The sequence below is a fragment of the Choloepus didactylus genome, chromosome 17 (assembly GCF_015220235.1).
Source record: "Choloepus didactylus isolate mChoDid1 chromosome 17, mChoDid1.pri, whole genome shotgun sequence".
NCBI lineage: Eukaryota > Metazoa > Chordata > Mammalia > Pilosa > Megalonychidae > Choloepus > Choloepus didactylus.
In genome coordinates, this window is record NC_051323.1 from 52060852 (window position 1) to 52087516 (window position 26665).

At 40.5% G+C, this 26665-nt stretch overlaps 1 protein-coding gene across 24 annotated transcripts in view; it reads left to right on the forward strand.

Annotated features, from left to right (window-relative positions):
* The window catches only part of SLC8A1 (solute carrier family 8 member A1), a 376616-nt gene that overhangs the window by 319417 nt on the left and 30534 nt on the right, over window positions 1-26665 (forward strand). For 4 of the 24 annotated variants that reach the window (XM_037807837.1, XM_037807836.1, XM_037807838.1 and 1 more), the window contains exons 4-9: window positions 326-346; window positions 784-801; window positions 913-927; window positions 3752-3820; window positions 8614-8744; window positions 12538-12637. In XM_037807837.1, coding sequence (XP_037663765.1) covers window positions 326-346; window positions 784-801; window positions 913-927; window positions 3752-3820; window positions 8614-8744; window positions 12538-12637 — 354 coding nt within the window. The remainder of the gene's footprint in view (window positions 1-325; window positions 347-783; window positions 802-912; window positions 928-3751; window positions 3821-8613; window positions 8745-12537; window positions 12638-26665) is intronic. The other 20 variants (XM_037807855.1, XM_037807857.1, XM_037807845.1 and 17 more) reach the window with 7 other exon arrangements.

Consider the following 26665-nt stretch of genomic DNA (forward strand, 5'->3'; position numbering starts at 1 on the left):
GTAATATATAGTAGAAATATCTTACTATATGAAAAGAAAGAAAGAAAGTGAATAGTATCTATACATTAATAGTGTGTGTGTGTATATACATACTTGTATATATATAAATCACACATACTTGAAGAAACACCCTGTTAGGACTGTTTATTTGGAAATATTCCCAATGCACCATTGTCCCATGTCCATGGGGCCCACCAGATTTTTAGCTGTGGCGTCCTACCACTCCAATCAGATCTGCCTGGATTTCTTTCTGCTGATATTCCTCTTACTTTCATTATTCATCTGGTCTCTTATTCTGTGTTTGTTTTGTCTGTTTCCTTCACAGCCCTGTTATTGAATGAGCTTGGTAAGCATTTCATTTCTTGCATTTCCTTTCCATTTTTCTAGGTTATTTTTTCCATTTCTGTCAGGTGATAGAGTATCTTTCTGACTTTTATTTTATCTCTGTTGATTTGCTAGCAGGATTGTTGTGTAGGGCCATTTGGTCTCATTTTTGTGAAGGTCAGGTAATTTATATTACATTTTTAGTTTAGTATAACCTTAAAAATATCAGTGATTTCTGAAGTGTGCACAAAAATTAAGTTAGTGCACTGAATCCCACAATCTTTAAAGAAGAATAAGTCATTATGCCATGAACAGATATGTTCACATTTTTCTTAATTGTAAATATAACTTGGCAAGATTTCATAGCTTGGTTGGGTGGTCAGGCAGTCTGATGTCATTGGTATTTGTTATTTAGAGTGTACGTTAAATAAATTGTAACTTTTTTTTTTTCTTTTTTAGGTGGCTTCACAATAACAGGTATGCATTTTTAAAGTCTAACAACATCAAAATTTATTTTTCAATCTGTTTTCACCATATGCTATTACAGTTTTAAAAATCATTTCTCATTTTTATTTGCTTCTAATGAAGGAAAATACCTATATGGTAAGACAATTTTTAAAAATATGTTCATTTTCCCCCGAATACCCTTAACAATCAAATCCAAACCACATCTTACATAACATGTATTAATGTTTAATTATGGCACATGGTGTGCTCTTGCTGATGTTACACAGTTAACATTTTACTCATTAACAATGTATATGTGTTGCTTTTATTTGTAAGCAAATGTGTATGTAGTCGTTCACATTTTGACACGGGTGATTTTACAAAAGTTCATATAGCACTGACGATGCGTGCCTTGCCCTGCTCGATGCTCCAAGTACCAGAATAAATAAGTCACCTTTGCTGGCCTCAAGGAAATGTAGGAGTTGATGTGCAAGACTGTTCCACAGTCCAAGCTCAGAATCCTGTTAGGAATGGATGATGCTGTGTTGGGAGGGGCTAGCAGTCTATTCCCCTCGTCTCACTGCACCAGTTTGAACCCCACTTTGGCTTTAGCACTAATAACATGGTGACCTGTACTATTCCTCCCACTTGAAGTGCATTACAGTGTGCTCTGTAAAAATGCAAAATGTCAGTCAAAGGTTTAAAACCCTTCGTTTCAGAACGGTGTCCAGTCTGCACTGATTGCATCCTTTAGCACACCTCTGAAGGGATATTGTGTACAGAAGGATGATAGTTCCCTACAGAGTCCTCTATTTTTGACCTTAAATATTTTCTCAATCTTAAATATTGTTCAGAGTCACCTCTGCAGATTTAGAGAGGGAGACTAGCAAAGGCAGTTCTTATTTGTCAGAAGCTACAGGTTGAAGATACTACTAATCACCATTCTACATGGCATTTCCCAATATATTGTGCAGATATCAATATTCTCATTATTTTTTCCTTTAGGCCAGAGAGCTGAATAAAAGTATTTAGAAAGGAAATAATGCTAAAAATTCTAATTCTGAAAATGCCATGATGGGAATTGGTGTTAACTTCAACCACTGTGAGCATAAATTCATGATCAATCAGTTCCAACACGATTCTCTCCAAAGTGGAACTTGCTGAACATGGGCAATTTCCCACGGCCTGCTGTTCTCCACTGCTTCCCTCTAGACACGGTATTTAATGACAAACTGATTCATAGACTCTTAAAGGCATAAATATTGAAAGGGCTGAAAACATTAAGCAGGACAAGTCCACATTTAGGAATTCATAAATCTGATTCATTTGAGGTTCTCCCAGTTGGATATTCCCAGCTCTTCATGGCTGAAGGTGACATTTTTTAATCCAAGGACAAGAATTTACATTTAATTTTTTTAAATGATTACCTTCTCTTTCTTCATCCTGTCATTTTAACCCATTGATATCTTCTTGGAAATATTCTGATTCTGTCACCTGATAAATTAATTATTCTTGCTGGATTTGAGGACTTGTGCAGCTGAGTGTGAAAATCTAAATTTGAAGCAGGATATATGAAATTGAAAAAGTCATTTGGTCCATAGCTCAATACCAATAATTCAGAGATCTCGTTAGTGGTGGACATGAAGTGCTGGTAGTACTTTTGGGATTTGCACTTCTTTACCTGTAGTTCCTAGACTGTGCCTCATTGAAAGACCGTTGTTTGGAATTATGATCTCATTCCCCCTTGACCTTCCAGTCACATGACTTGAGAACACCCTATGCGGTATAGCTCATTCGAGTTTGCAAAGCTTTCCTTTTTCATTATTTGACTGAATCTCCAAATAACCTTATGGAGTGTGATTTTATCATTTGCACTTACAGAGGAGGAAATAAAGGTTCAGAGAAAGTCATCAGTCTACTCCAAGGTTCAGAGCCAGGCTCTTGAGTTTAGGTCTTGGACTGTGACAACTGTTCTAACCCCAGCTCTGTTCTTCTTTCTTTTTCCCCAAGCCCTCCCATTTCTACTTGTATTTTGAAATTATACATTGAGCCTCTTTTCAATCCACAGCCCTACAATGCCTGATAAATGCCATCAGTATGAATTCCTGTCAAATGAAAAAGTCCCAAAAAGGAGAAACTGGGATGCATAAATATGGATTTTTTTTATGAAATGACTTATTCTGACTCAATTTGAAGAGGAGAAAGGCATGTAGGCATGTATGTTCCCCAAATCTCCTAGGACAATCAACTATAGAGTTCCCTAATTAATGAAAATCATATAACAGTCAGTAAACCTCTTCAATATTACTTCAATCATATTATGCGCATCATGTAATCAACTTAATAAGGCACATGGTTTTTTAAGGGAGACAAACTATGAAAATTCTGTCAAATGGAAACACAGTCACCACTTCAGTACACAGATTAGGGAAACAAAGCCCCTTTGAGTTCAGTTTCATTTTACAGTTGAGGAAACTGAGTCACAGAGAGGAGAAATGACTGGCCCAAGATTAGACAGCAGAGGTGGTACTGAGTCCCAGGGTTCCTGATTCCAGGTCAATTCAGGGGGGGGTAGTAGCTCTTGGTAGAAGCAAATAGCTGGTGGAACTGGCAGTTACTTGAACCAGAACATCAACTAAAACCCCAGGCCTACTTAATCCAGACAGATGTCTCTGTCATCACACTGAGTGCTCCCTTTTGCCCCAGGATGCTTCTGGAAACAGTGATTGAAGGACCTGGATACCCCATTCCAGCCACCTGCAGCACTCTGGCTACATCCCTGCCACGGGCAGTGACCTCCACCAGAGCTCGGCTCACTCCTCAGCCTACCTAGGAGTGACCTACAACCACTCAAACCTCAAACTAATGTTGCTTGGACCGTGTGCATCTGGGTGTGATGTTTAGCTTACTAATTCCACAAAGTTCTATTGGCAAACCAATGCAATCCATTCTGCTGATTTTCTACCTGTCCTTTCGCTAGGCCAACCTGTCTTCAGGAAAGTTCATGCTAGAGAACGTCTGATTCCCTCTACTGTAATCAACTTTGCAGGTACTCCTTTCATCTAAGAGCTCAAAACCCACAATTTCATTAACTTCAAGCTAACCACTATCAAGTGTTTTTCGGGTCCAGCCATTAGAGTCACATGTTCTAGTCCCTCTCCCCTGGAAAAGGGCTCCACTGCTAAATAATGCAATGCCGTCTCTGGCAGCCGGGGGTGTGGTGGCTCAGACACAAACACACACACACACACACACACACACACAGAACGCACAAAACATACATACAAAACACACCACCATGTCAGGGCAGGACAGGAGGTACTGCTGAGGGAGGAGTGCAGACCTACAAAGAAAATTCATCCAAATGGTTCCTGTTTCTCAAGTCTCAATATATTCCAGAAGCCTTGCAAATCTTGCTTCTCAAACATGGATCTTTCATTCTAATACAGTGAAGTTTCTTTAAAGTTCCCACTTTACCTGCCTCCAGGCAGCATGATATTAACCACATTTGCACAGATGATAGTACATCTGTGGGGTTTGTCTATAAGGGAAATAAAGGAGCATTGTCAGAGTAACTAGGTGATTCCACAGCAGTTGCACATATACTCTGGGTGTAGGGTCTGGGTGTCATCTTCTTATTCGAAGTCTCCCATGAGGGCAAGGTATTTGCTTTACAGTCATCAGCATCCCCCTCACTGGCCTTGGCAGTAGAAATGGCTTCTGGCTGACCCGGTGAAGACTTCCTTCTTCTTCACACTCATCAACCCATTCAGTAATCATTACATCCAGCCCTGACTACAGAGCTGCTCCAGAATATTCCTTATGGAAATGAAAGTACCAGTCTCCTTAAAGCCCTGTCAGAGAGGCTAGCAAGGGGCTGAAAACTGTCTATCCAGAGACCCTGCTCTGACTTGTCAAAATCACAGTTCAACGTAAAGGATTAAAATAAACTTGAGCAAAACTGTGCCCCCACTGGTCTTGTACTCTGTTCCAATTTCTACATTGTTCATTGAGATTAAAACCCATCAATATAGTCAAGAACATCAACAGTAGCTCCTTAGGTAAAATTCTCTATAGCGAGATCAGCCCTGCGCGTTGTGTTGTTTTTCGACTGGGATTCGCACTCCTGCCCCTTCACCGGCTCCTGAGACGGCTGCTGCTGCAAAATGCAGGCTGAGCCAGAAAGCATCAGAAGCAGATTTTCTAGTAATTCTGCTTTTCCCAGATCCCAGGTAGCTGTTAGCTTTTATTATTTGCCATTGTTTTCAAAATCAATTACTTAGGATGCAAAGGGAGATCCCGACTGGTGAGTTTTTATCACATGATTTTTTAATGTCCTGTTGATACTGATTTTAACAGTGACTGCCAATTATGCATTTGACATTCAAGTTTTGTTGGTTCATGAAGACTATGCTTTTAAGTAATGTATTCCTGACCTCTAAATAAAATGTGATGAGTTTAAAAAGTATATACATATATATACACATACACGTACAGAGAGAGAAAGGGAACCAATTTCCCTATCTGAGGAACGAAACTAAAGCCACAGCACATTATACTCCGCATAAATACGGAAAAGAAATTGACCTTGACCATAGTAAAATAGATTGCTTTTGATCCAATGCTCAAAATGAAAAGGAAGCAAGCATAAGAACAAATAAAAAAAAAAATGTCAAATCATTTCCCAATTCAATAAAAGGAATCTAGAGAGAAGACACTTTAAAAAAAAAAAATAGAACCCATCTTTCTTCTCTGCCAGTATCAAAAATTGATAAATAAATAAATAAATGCTAATTTATCAATATCATCAAGTGCAATGACATGTTCAATGGATAGGTGATTTTTTTAGTATGCAAAGAGCAAATAAGAGACTTTTCTAACAGTGAGTTGGAGAAACAAACAACAGATATTTATGAAGCACCTACTATATGCCTTACATTTTGATATGTCCTGGGGATACAAAGACAGATCAAAGAGAAATGAGACATATTTTCTTGTCCTCAGCAAGTTTGCATGCTAGATATTGGTATGTAAAGGTAGTTTCAAAAAGACAACAAACAAAAAAACATGTATGAGAAGTGTCCATGTTTAATACCCACAATGATTAAAGAATTGATTTAAGGGTGGGGTGGACATTCCTAAATAGTATAATCTTGTGACTTTTCATGCAAGAAGAGACTATACAGCTGGGGTTTTAAGAGAAAGGGAAGCTTTTCCAGGTGAGCAAACAGTGGTATAAAGTGTGGCATTAAGAAACCCAAGACAGGTTTGGAGCAATAATGTAGTAAGTGATAGAGACGAGGTGCGTTGCTTTGCTTTAGGTTGTACAAAATCTATTAAAACAGTACTTCCTAAATTTTGGTCATTCTCATAGCTCCTTTTACAATTTTTGCTTTGGCTGCATACCAACCAGACTATTATTAAACTTAATATAATTATTTGAAATTGCCTCATGTTTTTTCTTCACTACATTTATTTTTAAAAGAAAACTTTAAATCACTAACACAAATGGAAAATAGTATCATTAGTCATAAATCAAAAGTAAGATAAAGAATTTTACATTGTTATTAAATTTAACAAATGCCCTATAACTGAGTTCTATTTTCTCATTCTTAAAATGGTAGAAACCCAAATGTTGGAAACTGGTTACAGACATAATTATACAAAACAAAGCATTTTTTCATGATCAGAAAGACTAAAGGATGATTGAAAAGGGAATAACCTTTCACCCACTGTATAATTCAATTTCATTTACTACCATGTCCATTTATGTGAAACCATGTTCCAAATCATTTCATTTTGTGAAATGCTTCATTAATCAATGCCACCACATCACCCTTCTTTTGTAATTTCTCTATTTTTTCTGCCTAAAATATCTTAAGTCCTATCGAAAGCACCTTTTCATTTATAAATAAACTACATAAAAAGGGGCCATAATAAATATCCTTCCCCAATGGCTTTGTAATTCACATAAAAATCCACATTGTAATATTTCTTCTTCTGGGGAATTAATTCTTATTGGACCTGAGTCTCCAAGATGGCCAAGAATTTGAAAAGAGACACTAGTATAAGCTGCTGCTGTGAAAACTACCACTACCACTATCCTGGATTTGAGGACCAGAAAACAGTGGGAATCAAAATGATTGATCTGAGAGCTGGGTCAACTGGACTTCACATAGCTCACCCCTACCCCATGGCCAGACAGACATCATTTCATGAGGACAAACCTTTGGTACTCCAATCTGAATCCTTTGCCTTCCCTTGGGTCATAACTTCACAAACCCACTATAAAAAAATATTACCACTTTTACTGATAAAATCAACCTCCTTGCACCTCTCCTTTGCCTCTGCTAAACATTTCAGCAGCCTCTGGCCAGTCCTAAATCACTTATTTTTGGCCTTCCTCTGATTTCTTTGGGACCCTGTCATCCCTGGGTATAAGAAAGCAGATTTTAAAATATCCTTTGAGAAAGATGCTATTGACTACATTCTAAAGAAGTAGTTGAAATGCTACATTCTGCTTTTGCCTGCGGTTGGTTTTGACATTTGATATATAAAACGCTGGCAGTGCCTCCAGCCCATCTGCTCCCTCCCCTAGAAGTGAACAACTGGCCGAGGAGCTGTTTCTCTGCAACAATTGCTAGAGCAACAAATGGAGCCACCCCAGCAGGGTCCCTCAGCAGAGGAGAAGCCAAGCTGAGGGTCTTTGGACTAGATGGGAGGTGTGGATTCCTGCAAAAGCTGATGCCTAAATCTGAGAGGAGAGATGCTTGTGCGTGTAAGCCTGACCTAGACATCCCTCCCTTTTTGCCGTTTCCTTAGTCACTGGTTGCAGTCGGTTTGCTGGGACGTCCTGGAAGTGCGGGTATCAGGGCTAAAGTTTTTCTATGCGACAGATGCTACCTCCCTGGAGACAGGGTTCAGCTTGACTCTGAGAGGAAGTGACCTGTCTCGCTCCAGCATCCTGAGCCTGAAGAAGGCGGTTGAGTAATTACAGGGCTAGTGTTTGTCCTTCACACACGCATGGCCTTTTCAGACTGCAGTTTTTCCTAACGACCTTCATGCAGAGAGGAGCCAACTGTGAGCTTGCCTCATTAATGGACTCCCAGGTCCATTAACATTTTCCCAGTACCCGCTAGCCTCTCCTGGAGTGTACACTACATGGTGGTTCTGGAAATAATCACGCTTACATGGTGAGCGAGTATTGACTCCCCAGAGGCCTTGCCCTGGCCCTCCTGTTTACTTTAAGATTAACATTGTCAAAGTCTTCCTAACACATCTCAGCTTTTGCAACAGGAAGAGGAAGCGCCGGAGCCCAGGCATTTTACCAAAAGGTGGATTGGGAGTTTTGCTGCTTAGCTGACAACAGGGGCTTTGGCGAGGCTCAGAATTCTCTTCCACCATCTCCTTGGCTCTGGGGCATGTTCGGTTGCCTCTAGAAAGTGGAGAGGAGCACGATGGGACCTCTTCATCCTTCAAAACACTCTTAATTGGGGTTTTCTTTGATCATGTCACAGGGAACATCTGGGTAAGTCCCTCAACACAGACAGCGTGCAGGCAGAGTCTTTCTCAGTGTGTGCCTTGTAAGCTGCTTTTCCTATACTGCACCTTGACCTGAGTCATCAGCTTAGATTGTGGGGCCTGTAGTCACCTGCCACAGTGACGTGCTCCCAGATATGCCAATACCCTGCCCAATTCTCCCCTCCAACCTTGTGATCTCACCCAAGGGATTTTTACTAGGTCATCAGGGCTTCCTTCCCCTGGGTTTTCTCGTAGCAGGATCCAGGGATTTCCAAATAAAACTGAGCACATGGCTCACTTCCTTGCCCTTCCCTTTCACAGAGGAATTTGATGACAAGCAGCCGCTGACCAGCAAAGAGGAAGAAGAGAGGCGCATTGCAGAAATGGGGCGCCCCATTCTGGGAGAACACACCAAGCTGGAAGTGATCATTGAAGAGTCCTATGAGTTCAAGGTAGGCTCACCAGCACTGCCCACGGGGAGGCAGGCCTATGTTGGGACATCTACTGTGAGAACCATCTGGAAAGAGAGATGCAATTTCAGGAGTTGGTTCATGAACTGAGAGATGTTGAAAGCAGAAATGAGATTGTAGAGTTAGTAAAGAATCAAGGGGAACTGTACGCCAAACGGCATCAGAATGAAGGCCCTGCAAGTAGCACCCATCACTGCACAGGGTCGAAGATGCCCCCAAAGGGCAGGCTTTGTCTAAGGGGATAGCAAGGAAGGAGCAAAGGTAGATCCCAGGAGACTGCTATGTGTGGAGGGAACAAAGCTTTAGTTGAAAAATCTAAACCTGCCAGAAGCAAAGCATTCATACTGCTGAAAATTAGGAGGCGTTTGTGTGGAAGGGGGATGGTAAGCTCTCCCTAAGGAATATCCCATTATATTTAGTCATCCTCTTCAGATTCTAGGACATTTTAGCACAATCATCAACAAATGGAAGGTATAGTTTTTGGAACCAGAGAGTTTATAACTGAGCTGATAAAATTAGATTCTGAGTTCTCCAGATGATGAAAGGCGTTTTCTCAGAAGTTGAACATATGGGCCTTTGGATGAGCTTAGGACATTGAGATGAAGCTTCCTGTCCAGCCTTAGAATGCCCCTCCACCCCTGCCCACCTTGTGTTCCATCTCACCCTCACAGTCCTAAGGAGGGTGGAGCTGCACCTAGACCCTAAGTAGAGTTCCACGGTGGGACCCAAAAAGGAGCAGCCCCTTTCTTGCTTTCCAGAATGGCAAACCTAGAGCACAGTAGTATTTTCACCACCTATTTTTCAAAAACAGACGCTGCTTCTGCTTGAAAACCCAAAGTGAGGATTCTAAAAGGGAGAATCAGGTCACCAGCTAAGAAATCTCAGTCTTTTCTCCATATTTTTCATAAAAGTGGCTTCTTTTCCTTTAGCTGGGCCATTCATTATTTTTTAATTTAGTTCACAAATTGAGGTGTCTGATAGGAGACAGGTGGAAAGAAAAATGTCTTTATAATTAAAGTGGAATTTTAAAAAGATAAAAATGCAATTAAATATTCCCTTTCAGGCCACTGAGAATATATCTGTTAACTCTTCCTCTCATTTATCCTCCTAGAGAGAGAGGGCAGGGGTAAACACTGGGACAAAGTCTTTCTAGGCAGGCCCTGACCACCAGAGCACATGCATTGTTTGATCTGGAACCTGGACCACTACACACACATGACTGGCACACGCCCAAGTTCTCTTTAATCCTAGAGGTATAGAAACCTCACATGGTCCATTTCTGCTGCCAATCTGTTGATCTCTTGTCCATGCGTGTCTGGCCTCAGTCTTCCTCATGCACCCTCTTTTCACCTGGAATCAGAGGGCCTGGTATTACTTGCTGCAGCAGAGATTGTTGGCATCTCCAGAGTGAACTGGAACCCCAACCTACCCAGGCTCTCATGGGGAATTGTGTGCTCGCTCCCTTAATGGGATGCACCCCCCTTCCATGCTCCCCTGACTAGGAAGAGCTGCCATAGTAGCTTCTTTCCAGGAAGGCTTGGGCTGGGGTGGGCAGGGCACAGCCTTCCAGGCAGCAAAGCCTTCTTGGATCTCAAGCTTTCTCTGGTAACCGCTCCAGTGATCTGAGGATCTGAAAGACTCCTGGGTCTCTTTACATAAGTTCAATTTGGGGGGGTCTTTGTCCTCCTTTAATACCTTCCATAGACCATTTCCTCTGGTCTCCTCAAGGTTCATCAACACAGTTACAATTAACACCTAAAGGACCCCTTGGGGGCAACTTTCTGAAGTGCTGTCAAGTATCAATTTTGATATTATATCATTCTTTTAAGAAATACTATTTTCTAGAACATAACTATTTTAAAGAACTTGCTTACAGCTCCTAGAATTGTACTAGAGATCCAAATCTGGGTGCACCTCACAGTGTTCCACTGAATTCTTGTTTACTATATTGGGAATGAGGACATGGCTTTATCAACCCATAGCTGAGGATGAGGTTCTAACAATCACTGCTAAGTCCAGAGCAGGGAAGAGCTGGTCTCTGGCATTTAGGATACCTCCTGATAAGTATAGACAGCAAAGTCAAAGTTCGTGTATCTGAACTTCAATATCATCTGTATTAGCTCTACAACCTTCCATAGATTAAGGGAAGATGCATATGCAAATTAAGTCCTAGAAAAATACCTGGCTGGCTCCCAATCCCCCAGAGATAATATGAACTAAAATTTAAAATCTCCCCTGTGTTACATACATATATAAATTTAAAGTTTTATCTTAAAACTTTGTTCTTTAGCAGCTCTTTCTGGAGGATAGTCTGTTAAAGCTGCCTAGCTGTTCAACTATTTATCTCCCAGGTGATGGGATTCTCTGCCTTGGCTTCAGCACAAAAAGTTCTTGAGATGGTGTGACTGAGTCAAGAGAGAAAAGACAGATGCTTGTCATGTGCTCCAAGTTACAGTGGCCAATAGCCCAAGAACTATAAATGCAAGGCCAGAAGCTCAAAAGTCACCATCCTAAGGACTTATTGTCTAACAAAGAAGGATTTTGGAAGTGGAGTGGGCAGGTTGGAGATGGGTCCTTTCATGTTTGTCTTCCGCTGTTTCAAGTCAGTTCAAATAACTCCCCTTAAACTAACACATTGGGCATTCTGACTTTAGCGTTGGCCTTTCACACAGGCTGCCAGAGCACATTTTCCTTGCCCCCAGTTAGCTGATTATGTGCTTTCTCTCAGACCATAGTCAATTCAGGGGCACTTCATTAAACATGTACAGATTTTGACCTAAGACAAATAATACGTGTTTTCTGCCTCTTTGCAATTAGTGGGAATTCGAGGATGCTCTGACAGTAAGTGTGGCTGTTTGGTAGACTAGTTCATGTGGTGGTATCTCTGGGAAGCCTCAGTGTCCTGGAAGTCACCCTTCTCCCTTTAGTCACTCTGATTTGTGGTAGTGCTTTGGGTGCATCTGCTTACTTAGTTTTCTTGTGAACGCCTAGTGCTCCTGTTGCCTACTGACATTTAGAAAGCTGGAGGGTGCTAATTGTACAAAGCCAAGTGCTGAAAAGGGTCTAAAGAAAAGTAAGGGGCATGCGGAGTGGTAGTAAATGGGGAAATTCAGTACAAGGTAAATGGCAATGTGCCCTTGCTCCATAAGAATTGACCTTTTCCTGTCTTGTCTTTTCTTATTTGCAACAGAAGTAGGGTGAGAGTGGAATTCTCTAACAGCCACGAGGCTGACGAAACTAGGAGCCAAAGAAAAATCCATTTACTGATGATCATGCAGCAACCTTAAGACTGTCTTGCCGTGTTTCATTGACAAACACAAGTGCAATAAGAAGAGTTTAGGGTTTCAGAACCTGTCTGCCACTTCCAGTTATCCACAGATATGCAATGCTGAGCAGGGCATTTATTAATCCAGTTGCAGACAGCACATAATAGATGAAGCGAGTAGAGGAGCAAGTCCACAAAGCATTCAAGGGGAACGGATGGGCTTTTGCAATATCCACTGTTCTAAATACTGAGGCTCTACTTCATTGGCCATTAAGCAGAAAAGGAGGCTTGTATTTGGTACTAAGAAGTTTCCGTTTCAGAACGTTTCAAACTAAGGCCTCGGCTTGTTCGCATAATCATAACAGTGCCTGATGTCAATACAGTGTTTCTGAGCCTAACATCTGCTACGCTTTATATAACTTTGGGGTTTCAAAAATCAGCCAGGTTTTAGATTTCCCGAGGCCTTAACAAACCCAGCAGTTATTATCCTGTTCTTTTCAACATTTCTAGAGTACTGTGGACAAACTAATTAAGAAGACAAACCTAGCCCTGGTGGTTGGGACTAACAGCTGGAGAGAGCAGTTTATTGAAGCTATCACTGTCAGCGCTGGTGAGTGCCTTTCTCTGCATGTTTTAAATTATAATGGCCTGTTCTGAGCCTAGTTTTACTACTGTGGCCGCTTGGCCAATGGCAAAGTACCAAAGGACTTCCATGGTAAAATTACAAGAGAAATAGAGATATTTGTTGCATATATGCATGCTTTGGAGACTAACTTAGACAATCTAGATGAAGCAAATGTCTTTGGACACAACATTCTTCTCCATCTATATTTTCTTTCTGGAAGTAGACAAGATAAATTTAAAGCCTGTTGTGTCTCTAACTCACCAGTGGTCAATCACGAGGCTTTTTCTGGGAGATTCCCTAAAAGCTACACAGGGTGCTCAACGGAAGGTCAGAAAGGAAGCAGCAAAATTATGGGTGGAAAAGAATGACATTTAGACCCATTAGCACTACCATCTGCATCATTTTACACTCTCTTCAACAACGTTTAACAAATAAGTGTTTGCACTGGCTCTAGAAATGGAAAGAGATTCACATTCTGTTTATTCCTGGACAAGGAAAGTACAGAGTTTTATTTAGGAAAATCCTACAAAATGAAGTGTTTTTCAAACTCACAGACTCAGAGACCTGGTGGAATTAAATACAGAAAGAAGTGTCCCCTTCCTGCATTGTCAAACCTTATCCACTCTCTGGGTGGTTATGTAAAGATAGAGAAAAATCTCAAAAATTCATGAAGACAACACTATTGTGAGATTTTTTTTCCCACCTTTTCTGCTTGATCTATGCTGGTTCTTTCTTTTTAGAGATCCCCACAGGCTCATCTTCTGCTGTTGCAGCTAATGAACAAAGATAGAGCTTTCCAAATAGTGATTCCCAAACTGTAAAATATGGAAACAGCATCACTAGCAGTTGGGCCATGACTTCTAAGACAACCTCCTCTTTCCAATCTGCCACAGGATAATTTGACAGCTTTCCCAAGTTCTGTAGGCACAGAGGGTGGTAACAAAAAAAAATGCATCTGTTTATTATTAGTGGTGTTTATAATCACGCTTTGGTTTCTTGCAGTTGAGTGTACGATGGAAATTTATGAGCATTAATGGTGTGTAATTGCTTAGGAGTGTGGGCTTGGAATTTACACTTCAGCTCTAACAGGGGGAGGGGGAAAGTCTCATTATGGCTTTTGTTTCTCTGTAAATCTAAGATTAGCACCAGAGGCATGAGCTCTACTCCCTTTTCACAGACAGAAAAATGAAAAGTACAAAGATGACCTGAATAAGAAGCTGCTGATAAAGCCAATAATAGAAAACATTAAAAGTGCACCAAATCGTTTTATGGGCTTTGACGTATCAGAATTGAAACAGTAAAGGCCACATAAGCTTTAGTGAACCCTTCCTGATATTTCTGGGTTTCCTTTGGCTGCACATGTATGAGTGTTTGTATACAGGTCATATACTGGTCATCATTAATTCATGTTTCTATAGTCAGCCATTGTTCTTATTGCTAGGGATACGACAGTGAAGTACACGGATAAATACTCCTGCCCAAGTATACATACATTCTAATGGAAGAGGACTCAAATAAGACAAATAAGAAGAATAAAGTGAATGCATGATGGTGAACCTTATCATGGAGGAAAATAAAGCTTTGGAGGGAGACAGGAAGTGTGTAGAGGCTGCAATCTTAGGGTCACCAAGATGACTCCATCAATAGACATATTAATGCTGAATTTGCTTTTCTAGAAATGCAAACATTTATGACCACTATATGGCAATGGAAAAGGATAGCTTTGAGCAGCTAGACAGATTATGCCACTAACAAGGTCAAAGTTGTGTCATTGATCCCAGTCAGAACAGGTATTCAGAGAAACAACTAAAGAGGTTAATATTTCTTTACTTCAAATGGAGGTGTATTTGGTTTGCAGATATTTTCATGTACATTACATTGCATTAAATCCCCTCAAAACCCAGTGGAGTAGGTATTGTTACTATACTTACCTTAAAGAGGAAGAAATTGAGACTCAGCAAGGCTGTGTGGCTTTGGAACCCTGATCTATTCTGAACCCTACCTACTCCAATGAGCCATCTACTGCTTTTAAGAGAGAATTTTTACGGTGAGGACAACTGCTGCCCACCTCTGTCTCACTGAGTGACACTGGCCTTGCCACCTCTCCCCATGCTATAGTTTTATCATTCTCATTATGGGACTAGATCCTGCCCAAATCCTTTGAAACGTTAATGAACAAAACACAAAACCTCTCAAGCAGGGTTTTCTTGTACAATATATTTTGTTTTATGTTTCTAAATGACTTCTTGGGAATAAGATACAATTGCTTAGAAATTTGCAGGCTGCTGGGTAAATTGGCCTTATTTACCATTTTGAGACATAAAATATCAGTAAGGCAAACATATTTTATAGGCACTAAATTACACAAAGGAAAGTTAGAAAGCTCAATATATGTGTCATTACAACTAAATTTTAAGTGTCTAAAGAATGTTAATGCTCCCTGGTTGTTAAATGGTCAATAAAATTTGGAAAGCAGCATTTTTTGAAAACAGAATTTCATTGGATTTTAAGTTTTCATGGCTAAATAGTTGACTATCAGAAAGATTTGCCTTATTAAAAATATTAAATTGCTTTTAAAGAGCTGTACTGAGGGGCTTTTCGCTATGCAATTTGAGCTGGAGTTCAAAATGAAGGCTGTTCTTCTTTAGTGTTTGTTAAGTTTCTTTCTTACAGCCTAGTTCATAGTTCCTTAGAGAGGATGCCATTCAGTTTGCTAAAGAACAAAGGAAAGTGTTTGTTTCCCTCTATGCATCCACAGGCTTCTCCTGCCTACTAATCTGTGACATTCTTTCAAGAAAATCAACACACTGTCCTTTCTTTTATCTGATAATTTTAAATATCTACCACTATGGCTTTTTCCAAGATCCTTTTACTTTTGACAGGGACTTTGCATATCTGACATAGCATTTATTAGCATCCTCATAATGAAGGAATGCATGAAAGTGGCAAACACACACACACACAAAACACCTTAGTCTTGATCCTGTCTCTTACCATGACAGAGTATGTGCTCTTCATGAATTTTAGTTTCATCATCAGTAAAATGGGAGCTGGACTCGGCCAACTCTAAGATACCATCCAATTTTGGCATTTAGGAGCTCTGTCAATGGCCGTTAGAGTCCTATGCTACCATAATGGCATTGTGATCCAGGGCCCCTCCAACTTGGGCAATGGAAAAGCATACCTTCCCCACCTACCTTGCTCACTCAAATGAAATAGTCAGCACAATAACAGCGCATGGTCCACATATATTTGCCTAGAAGGAAAGGGATGAGATGACAGTCTTTAAAATTTAACCTCAAAGAAGACTAAGATAATGATTCAAAAGTGCCTAATTGTCTTCCTGTTCTGTAACTGGAGCTCAGAAATGCCTGCAGAATCCTCCCCGGTACAAGGGCAGACACTCCACTCGAGGCCTGGTTGGTCATACACTTGCTGTACTTGACAGTATATTACAATGAAAGACCCGACTTCAATCAAATAAAAAGGTGGAAGGGTGTGGTCACCAATGTGGAGACCAGTTGAGTTTGGGGGATGCTTCTGTCTTCAGTTCTTCAACCATGCATGCTCTGTGAACTAATAAGTGCTCTCAAATAAATTGAATTATTTTATATCCAAAACTGTCAACTCAGTGCCCCTGGCAACAATTCATTTGTAAATACTGTCCTACTGAGATTTGATCCACTCTAAATAGTTCTCAAAAATAAATAATAAAAATCGTGCCTCAAATTAGTTCCGAGGGATTGCCATACCATCTGGTCTAAGCAGGAATCTTCCAAGCACCTTCACTATGATCAGCCATCATTACTGCAGGGACATACAGTATTAATGTGTTAATTTCATGTGCTAACTCTGGGTCATTTGAAGAAATCTCATTTAAGCAATTTAAGAAAAACCCTGGTTAGATCAGATTTGACATAGCCTACATAGGGCTAAAAGACAACCCAAAAAACCCAAACAAACAAAAAAAGAGGCAGGGTATTAAAGGATTGGGAGTTCTCATTTTGCTATGTTTCTCATGAGTCTAGAAAGATATTTTGTCTAAAATCATAAGCTGACTATGGTTCATGAAAGTGGATGCTGGTTTCATGGTGAAAGTAAAGTTAAGCAGGTCTGGCTTCCTTTAACTCAGACAAAAATCTGTGTAGGAAATTGTGGCCCACATTTTGCTTAAACAATGGCCCTAGATATTAACATGGCCAGGGCTTTGTATATATTATTTTAATCTCCCACAGCCATATTCTGATATAAATATTCTTTGTCTTAAGTTTACAAGTGAGGACCCTGGAGGCCCAGAGTGGTCACCTAACTTGTTCAAGGTCATATAACTATCAAGTGGCCAGTGGGAATATGGAACCCTTTCTTGGTGAGACCAAAGGGAGTAAGTTTCAACCCTATGTGTCCCTCCTACAACTTAATTTGGGTCTCAAGTGACCAGATCTCAGAGAGATAAAGCGGGACAAAAGGGATGGAGCTGATGAGGTCTTATTCTCAGTTACGCATGATGAAATTAAGGGTTGGGAACTGAACTTGGACAGAGGTGCAGAAAAATCAGAAAGAAGAGAACCAATCATGCAAAGTGGACAGGAGCAGTCAGTGCATTTCCTAGAAAGCCCAGCTTAAATCCCATCATGAGGAACTCAGTAGGACTTCCAAATTTCTTGTGTGACCTTGGAACTGGATTTATATCTGCTGTAAGAAATTATGTCTGATCTTCTGAAACAAATAAAATAGAATCAATGTCCTGCCTTTTCTTCAAGTTCATGGTCTTTCCCTGTGATATTAGGTATTCTATGTAGGTTTTTCATTCTTAGAATCTTTGGGATGCTTGAACTAATTGGAATAAAAGTTGAATAGCAATTATTGTAAACTAACAAGAGACATGGACACCTTGGCTGCCATCCAACTTGGCTGTCGCTCCTTTTTGCAATATACGGCTAAAATAGTCACATTCATTGGGACAGAGAGTGCATACAACATGGACGGCATTCCTAGAGACTTGAGTTTAAATGGCTAAAGAGCCACCAATTAGTTGTGTGACTGTAGAGAAGTCCTCCCCTCTTACCTATGAAATGAGGGGATTGGACTCAACCTCTATGAGTTGTCTTTTAGATACCTAAAGGACACTTCATTTTCAGGAATAGAATGTCAGTTTGCTGTCCATGGTACTGCTATTGGAAATTGAGTTCTCTGGCTTTAATCAAGATGGAATATCTGCCTTAGAGTACTTACTAGTTAAATTGGGTAATTACACAGACCTGGCAAAGCTCATGTAAGACATCTGATGCTTAAAACACACTGTCTTATGGACGTGTTAATTCAGTCGCAGATCTTCCTTGCTTTGAATTAGATATCAGAAAATAATCTTTAAATCCTTGTCAGAGCCCCTGTCAAAACTGCCCTCACTGGATTATAATTTAGTTATAATTTTAATTTTTACCTTTAAAGTATAACATTTGAAAAGTATGATTTTATCTTCTGTAAAATCTTACAGTGGTTATTCATTATGCCACTCACTACACTTTAAAGAACACTTGATAAATTCTTACTTTAGTGTGGTTTAAAGAAAAGAGATTTGTTATCCAGCAAATTCATTTTTATCATCTCTGCTATTAGAAAATCATAACGATAAAATTCAATATTTTCTTATTTGCTTTGGCTGTCAGAAAGCTTAGTCAATTCTTTGACCAAGTGTTCCAAATTCACTCAGCTCAGGTGTCTGAAAGTATCCTTTCTGTTTTCTTTGGACCTTTTTGTTCAATTTTATTTAAAGTATCTTATGTTCTGTTAATAGTTGCAGACCTCCTAGAGTCTTCTTAAAAGTTGGAAGAATCTGAAATAAAATCTTTTTTTTTTTTAACAACAGCAAATCTATCTTGTTCACCACTGCTGCTCTAGCACCTAGGACAGTGTCTGTCAATGATAAATATTTTTTAACCAAAGAATAAATGAATTAATGTGTGAATCAGTGCTTTCTAATCCATATGTAACTGGGATAAAAGCCTGTTTTCACTCTGCATACCGCCATGTCTGATCTAGAAAATCTATATAAACACATATACACACACATGCCATTTTTTAGACATTTGTAATCCATATATAATAAATACATATACGCATGGCATGCAGGCACATTATATGCATGTTATTTGTATGCATAAAATATTTATTTATGCCTATGAAAACTGGATCTACAAATCCATATCAAAATGGCATTTTCTGTCAATTTTCTTTGTGTAATTTTACTGTTATTTAGCTCATGATTATGATCCTAACTGAGAAAGAGAACAAGCATAAAGCATGAGAAAGAAAGAGCATGAGAAAGTAAGTTCCAGAGAGAAAAAATTTTATGGGAAATATTCTGGAGTCATACTGGTTGGCAGGCAAAGCAAATCTAGGATCTCTATCAATTTGGAAGTGTCAGTTGTAGCACAATAAAATGTTGAATCAGGTAATTTCAACTCCTAGTCTCGTATTGAGGCAGGAGAGCTACATAGGGGTGGTAGCACCAGAGGATGGGAGGAAAAAAAGCAATTATTTTCTGGCCCCCTGATATGCTTTAGCTGATATTTCTGAAAAGAATATTGGCTTGTTGGGCTGTTTTTCTCTTAAATTGCTTATTACAAAATCTTGAAGCAAACACTGTATTGAAGGGCTCCAGAATGCTTCCATGCTCTGATTTGTAAGCCTGAAGTCACATCTCTAATGCAGCTTTTGTCTGGAGAGGCAGCAGCTCGGCTCTGCTAACAATGCACCATCACGGGTTCCAGTAGCTGTTTTGTTGGCATCAGCTGCTGCGATGTGAATAGTTTTGGTTGTTGCTTACAAATCAGTGCACCAGGGCATGGAGGGACTTTTCATTCCCAGGCAGAGGCCGTTGTATACTCTTTTCAGAGGGAAACATTTCAACATTATCCAAAGAGATGGAAAGAGAAGAAAACACAGCCACCCCATACACACCACGTGCACACCATAGACAGAGAGGAGCCTCATCAAAGTGGCTTGGAGAATTAATTCTTGCTGTCCACAGTCTGCTCTCTTGATAAGGCCTTGTCATTCAGCTCCTGCAATCTAAAGCCATTTGCTCAAACCAGTAGGCTTTCACATACACACACACACATACATACACACTCACTCATACACCCTGTGCATCTCCACTGCCTTGTGTTTTCCTGGTCATGTTTGGCTGGGTGTTGTGTCTGATGTCCTGTTAGAACCTCTTAGATCAGAATAGAAACTTACCAATCAGCTATTCCAACCACCCCTCTCTGTTAATAAAGAAGAAACAGACCAGAGAGGTAAACAGTCCCCTCCAAAGTCATACGGAGCCTTTTTGAGCACCTAAGGCTCCTGTCTATTATCTGGTACACCATTCAGCAGTTTTCCTTCAGAGTGTACATTTGTGGAACCTTAGCACTGGGACATTCCATGTCTGCCTCCCAGGGTTACCTGATGACCTCTCAGCTTGTTGAGGATGTGATCCCTTAGGAGGAGGAAAGCAAAGACTGAAACTTTCCTGGGCCCACACGGTAGCAGCACTGAGTGAGAGAATAACCTCGCCATTGGGGAATAGTTGTTTCATGTCCACACAAGGCTCACAACAAGCCTGTACAGTAGGTGTTTATTAATAAGCCCATTTTTGAGATGGAAAGACAGAAGTTGGGACTCACACACTTACCCATGGGTTCTGATTCCAAGGCCAGTCCTCTTTCCATCACATCACACTTCTGCCTCCCAGAGCTTAATGCCCATAAGACACAGGCATCTTTCTAGTCTTTGCAATGGACTCCTGCCTCAGTGCCTGAACACAAGCTGTTTCCTGGCTTTTCATTATTAAGGTCTCAGCTGACCAGTCTCCTCCTCAGAGGGGTTTTCCAGTCGTCCGATCACTCTTCTTATATTACCAGACTTCTTGTCTTCCTACCCATCAGAAATTTTCATATTAGTTCATTTGTTTACTTGATTACTCTCTATCTCCTCTTGCCAGAATGGAAGTCCCATGAGATCAGGGGGCTTGTAGGTCTTTATTTTCAATGCCTAGAACTGTGACTGACCCACATGTTATTAATATTTATTGAAGAAATGAATGGTACTAATAGTCATTCCCTCAACCACTCCATTCTCTTTGAACATCCTCTAGAGAAATTGGTCCAGGTTAGAAGTTCAGCTTATGCTTGTGGTGCAGAAGAGTGACGTGAAATATTTTTAGTTTTCAGACCTACAGCCTTAATACCATTTGTACCATACCTTAACCACATAAGGTAGAGAGATCACAGACCCAGTGAGAGTGGGAGACAAAGAGGTATATTTAAGATGGGGTATATTGAAGAAAAGTTCCACAACTGCTTAATGCAGGGATGTTATTTGTGAGAGACCAAAAAGCCATTGGCAGACAGAGAGACAAGATTGTCAACACCCACCTTAGCCCGCCTACCCCCTAAAGACTGTGTTCACGAGCAGGGAGGGCAAGGAGATGCTCCATCTCAATTCCACCAACAAGCCAACCCTCCCATTCAAAACCAAGTTTACTATAGATAGGCATTTCATTCCTCCTGCAAATCTCATTTATCTTTTCAACAACACCAAGGGGAAAGTTAGTTATGGCCATCCCCATTTTCCTGGAGGAGAAGCTAAGTCACATAAAGAATCTGTGAAGTGCCCAAGAGTTTCAAAATCATGGGACCCTCAGTAGAAGGCCCTAATTACTGGGATCTCATTGAAAATCACAACAGAGAGAAGGAAATGGGCGAGCAGATGAGGAGTGCCCTGAGTAATTGCAGTCACTTTGTATTGTGCAAACTGAGTCCAAGATTAGACTTTTAGATCCTCAGCTTGCATCACTGCTTTGCTAGCAAATCAGCTCACAAACCCCATGATCAGAAGCAAGTTCCTTCAAGTGATCCTGAGATCAGGAGAGCTGTCACAGGGGAGGAGGCTATTGTTGATGTTCTCCAGAGATCAATGTTTGTTGCCAAAATGAGGAGATTCCCACTTCCCAATAGAGCCAGTATAAACCATTAATAGAGGATTGGCCCCAAGGTTAAAGGGTTGGAAAATCAGACTCTTTTAGGGAGAATTAAAGAAATGGATCCAGCCATTCATTCCCTGAAAGAGCCATTCAATATTTTACATATTGTATACTAAAGGTTATCTTAAGGAGGATAGTTATTTCCCAATTGCACTTTTCATAAAATAACGCCAACTGCATTTAGATTTTATCAGAATGTAATTTTGCTGGACAAACCACAGATATTTTTCTCTGTGGATACAGTGAGTCAAATAACTGTGGTGAAGTGACAGAAAGAGTGTTAGATTTCATAAGAAGGTAGCTAAACTCTCTGAGCCTTGGTTTCTTCATTGTTAAAATGGCACCTGCTTTGCCAGGTTGCTGAGAGGCGGAAGATTTAAGTGAGATGTGTGCATTTACCCACATTTATAAAAGTCAGTGCTCAGTCAGTGAACCTGAGTTCACAGCTTAATCTCATAAGCAACTTAAAGGAATCTGGATAAGTTTCTATGCTTCTCTGGGTGTGGAACAGCTTATGGTTTACATCCACCCCTTATATCAACATTTTCCTAGGAACTTAACACTGAGAACTTTTACTGAAAATTACAGAGTTATTGCCCTCAAACAGTTCTTCCAAGACTCAGCTTCCCACTCTCCAGGAGACTAATTTAGACGCAGCTGCTATTTACAAAGTGTTCTCAGAGCCCTGGGGCCTGGTGTGCCCATCTACTACGCACTGTAACGAAAGCATCCAAACCAGCAGGAGGCATCTCCACTTGCTGGAGTACCAGTCCCACCTGTTGCAGGTTTCTTTCAGAGGTGCTCAGGTCTGCCGGGAATACACTTCTCTGTTGCGTGAACCTAGAATTCTGTTAATTCCACAATTAATTAAGGATAAGAATAAACTCTGTATTTCAAGATTTTCCCCCTGATTTGTGGTTATTTTGAAAATGTGAGGCTTGGGGCAAAACACACACATGACTAATTTGTCAACCTAAGATCATTTGGGATCATTCGGTTCATGTAGAGGAATTATTTTTAAAAAAGAGAGAGAGAAGCTAAGCAGACAATTTTCATCTTAGATTAATTTTGCTAATACTCATACTTCCATGGAGCTAGAACTCCTCAATGGGTCTGTTTTTCATTTTGACAATAGCTTCATCTGCAGAGAAATATTTCTGTCACATTAGATATTTCTTGGGCTATGTTGACCATCTTAACAAGGTCCATGATGGCCTACGCTGGTAAGTATTTGGTTATTTGTGGGAAATTTCAACCAGGGTTTCATTTGTCCCAGACAGGATTGAGCATTATTCATAGAAAGTGAGTTGCCTTCTGGGATACCTTCCCACACTGTCACACATCACCTGGCCCTAGACCTCAGCAAGGGCTGACACCAGCAGTGGTCCTGGCAGCCAGGAAGGCTCACTGCTGTCTCTGGCTTGGAACTAGGGGGCAGGTATGATTAACAGGACACTCCATCCTTCCAAGAACAGGCCAGAGGCCAGGTCACAAATCCACAGTAATCTTGAACTCAAGGTTGATACACAATGGCAGTGATAACCAATGCATTCATCCAGCAAAGTAGAATTTAAACCAGGGACCACGACAGGAGATTTTTCAGCAACAGGCTGTCCACATTGGGGCACTGGGAATAAACTATATGAAACTGTATAGTGGGTGCCCAGTCACAACAGTTTGTAAGCATGGGGTATCCACACTAATTCTGATCGCCACTAGCTAGTAAAGAAGGACCTCTCAAAAAAACTCCAGCGTTGTGCTCACACGTTTTTCCTGTATGGGGTTATGGCAGTAACTCCAGAAACCGATAGCAGGGCCTTCACCCTCCCCAAGGACAACTGGCCACACAAGGGAACTTTCTAAGAAGAGACAGGGTTTTTTTAATGACAAAGTTTAGCATGGACTGAAAAGAAAGGCAATAAGTAATCACTTCTCTTAAAGAGCCTAATAAGGATAGATGCAAGATTTTACATTCGTGTCCCAAAAAACTCAATTATACTGGCGTGGGAAATGGAAAACATGACCTAGAAATGGCATTAAAGCAGTGATTCATTATTGTTGTTGATTTATAGTTGTAAGCTCAGTGTGTGATGTGGCTACCAAAAGCCCAATGTGTACAATTAAGAAGTGACGTGCCTAGAATGAGAGGTGAAAGACCTTCCCCGTCGCAGGTGGGTTGAGTGGCCCCTGGAGTTGTGCTCAGCTGCAGGCACCGTACTTTAGGAAGGGCATGGCGAACTTAGAGGATGCCCGGGGTGGTGTGAACAGCTTAGAGAAGGGACTTAAAGCCAGGACTGGGGCTGATATGAGAATAACCGTCTTCAGATGTCAGAGGGAATGTCATGCAGCACAGGATTAGACTTATTTCAAGGTGCCTAAGGGAAGGAATCTAGACAAATGGGTGATGCCTAACAGCCAGGGGCAGTTAAACCAGCATTGTGAGTTCATGGGCTCCCTAAAACAGACTCCTAGGCATAGCACAGGTGACCATTTGGCAGAGAGATTTTACAGGAATTCACATTAGAAGGGGTTGAATTTAGCAACCCCTGCAACTCTCCCAGTGCTTGAAGTTCAGATATTTTCTAATGCCCAGATGTTTCAGTTGATAGAAGCAAATACCTGCCGTTTCCTTTGTGCTTTGGCAATTCATAGATTGAGAAATTTGAGTAGATTATTTTTTGAGATCCCTCCTGATAAGGAAGTATCTTGCAATATCCTTGGGAGAAAAGTTACTGACTTTGCATCAGAGAATTTGCGAGTACTTCCCAAAGATTAGGTTGTGGGGAAATATTTATGGCACCTCCCCAAAATCCAGAACAAGTGGTAAATTCTTATTTGGGAATGAATCTTGGGTTGACTGAATTTAGTGGCACATAGAAACCATTAAGCACAGGAACAGATAGATGATTGCTTCCTCACTAGAAATAAGATACAAGCAAATAAAAGGGGGAAGAGAGAGAAAAGAAATAATTAGATCACTGTATGAACAAGACAGTAAAAGTACCGGGTTTAAACCAAGCCCTTATGGGTTACACACACACACACCTACACCCATACACACACATATACACAGTTCTCAGTTTTTCTCTTAAAATAGGAGGGGGTAAATTAGCTGCTTGCTAATGTTTCTTTCACCTTACACATTTAATGATTCTATCAGAACCTTTGAACTCAAAGGGAAATAGACATATGTAACAGGAAAGTAGAACTTGATGTATAATTGCTGTATATCAGATTGCCAAAAAAAGTGATATCTGTGCAGGAGGAAGTCCGTTCAATCAAATTATTTTGGTAATTTGTTTGGAGGCAACAAATGTTTGTGCTCATAAATGAAAGAGATCAAAATCAAATCAACTGAGCTTGAAAAGAAAAAAAAAAAGGAAAGAAAATTTCAGAAGGAAATTGTGCCCAAAACAGTGTGTACAGATACAGAAAACCACCGTAGTGCCAGAACTTCAGTGACTGATTCGTGGATGACCTGGGGCTGCTGAGTCACGCTTGCCGGGCCTAGGAAGGTCATATGCATGCAGTCTGGTTAGCCACATAGGCCATCCTATATCCATTCTCTCATACTCCTGGAGAGCCTTCAGATCATCCTCATCATTTCTATATTTGGAGGATACTCTTGCAAAATGAAAAGGAGTAATTATAGATAAATGAATGCCTGGAATGCATTGGAAGCCTGGCATTTCCTTGGATTAACGAATAGCAGAATACATCCCCCAAACTGCTTTACGTTTCAGACTTGCAGTGCTTTAGGCCGGTTTCTCAAATTCTAGGGTGGAGAACTAGGCACAAACTAGAACACTTGATTCAGAGCTGAAGGGGTGACCTTTAGCAACTAGAAATAGAAATAAGAACTTGTCACAATCCAAGTTTTTTTTGGAATCCAAGAAATTCAAAAAACGTCATATCCATGATGTCCTCCCTTTACCTCATTGCCCTACTTCTTGTGTTTAGTTGGTCCAAGGGCTTAGGAAAGCCTTCAGCTGACTCTGCTAAAAAAAAAAAAAAAAAAAAAAGGTACCCTATTATCTAGAAAATAAATTAGAATACCAACATTGTTGATGATGCATCAATATTTTCAAATTCCTAAAGAAAGGCAGCATTGTATTTATAAAGCACTAGGCAGTAGAAGTCTCAGATTCAGACTTTGAAGCAATACATCCTAGAGTCTAAACTCTTCAACTTGCTTCAACAAGGCAGCATATGCAGTAAAATGCGCCCTGAGCTGGTAGATCAAATCCCAAATCAGCTACTCACCAACTGTATGATTATTCTAGAAAGTCACTTAAATTTTCTGAACTCAGGTTCTTCATATGTGCATATGGGACTAATAATATCTGCCTCCCAGGGTTCTTTTAAGAATAAAATAAAATCAGGAATGTGAATGAATGTAGCTCAGGGCCTGTCATATAGTGGACATGCCGTCATGTTTCCTCCCTCTTTCATTTCTTTCTTTTCTTAAAACCAAGCAGCTTGAGGAAACTGGAGTTCTAATGGCTCATTCAAACAGGGTATTGATTTGAGAAATCTGGATATTCAGGTTGCATTGATTTACTGCTTTCCTTTTGACAAGTAACAATGATGGAACATGGCACAGCCACCTGTAAAGGGGCTTACAGTGTTACAAAGGACTCGAGCATGTCCTCTTCCATCCTCACAACAGCCTTGTGGTGTGGGAGTTGGGAAACTCATTTGACCAGTAAGAAATAGAGGCTCAGGAAAGCTAAGTGTTTTGCCCCCAAAATAAGATATCAGTGCAAGAAACTGCTTATGTTTCCTGACCCAAGTGTGTACTACAACCCAGCAACCTCTTTTTCTGGGTCTCAAAGCTCAGCCTGAGGCCAAACGCTTAGCACCAAGGGAGGGATGGAAACACACACCTGACACTTTAAGACTTGTTATCTGAGGGTGCCAAGCCCAGGCATGGCCTTTAATGCTCAGCTGTGTGACAACACCCTTGTTGCCATGATGAACAGGGC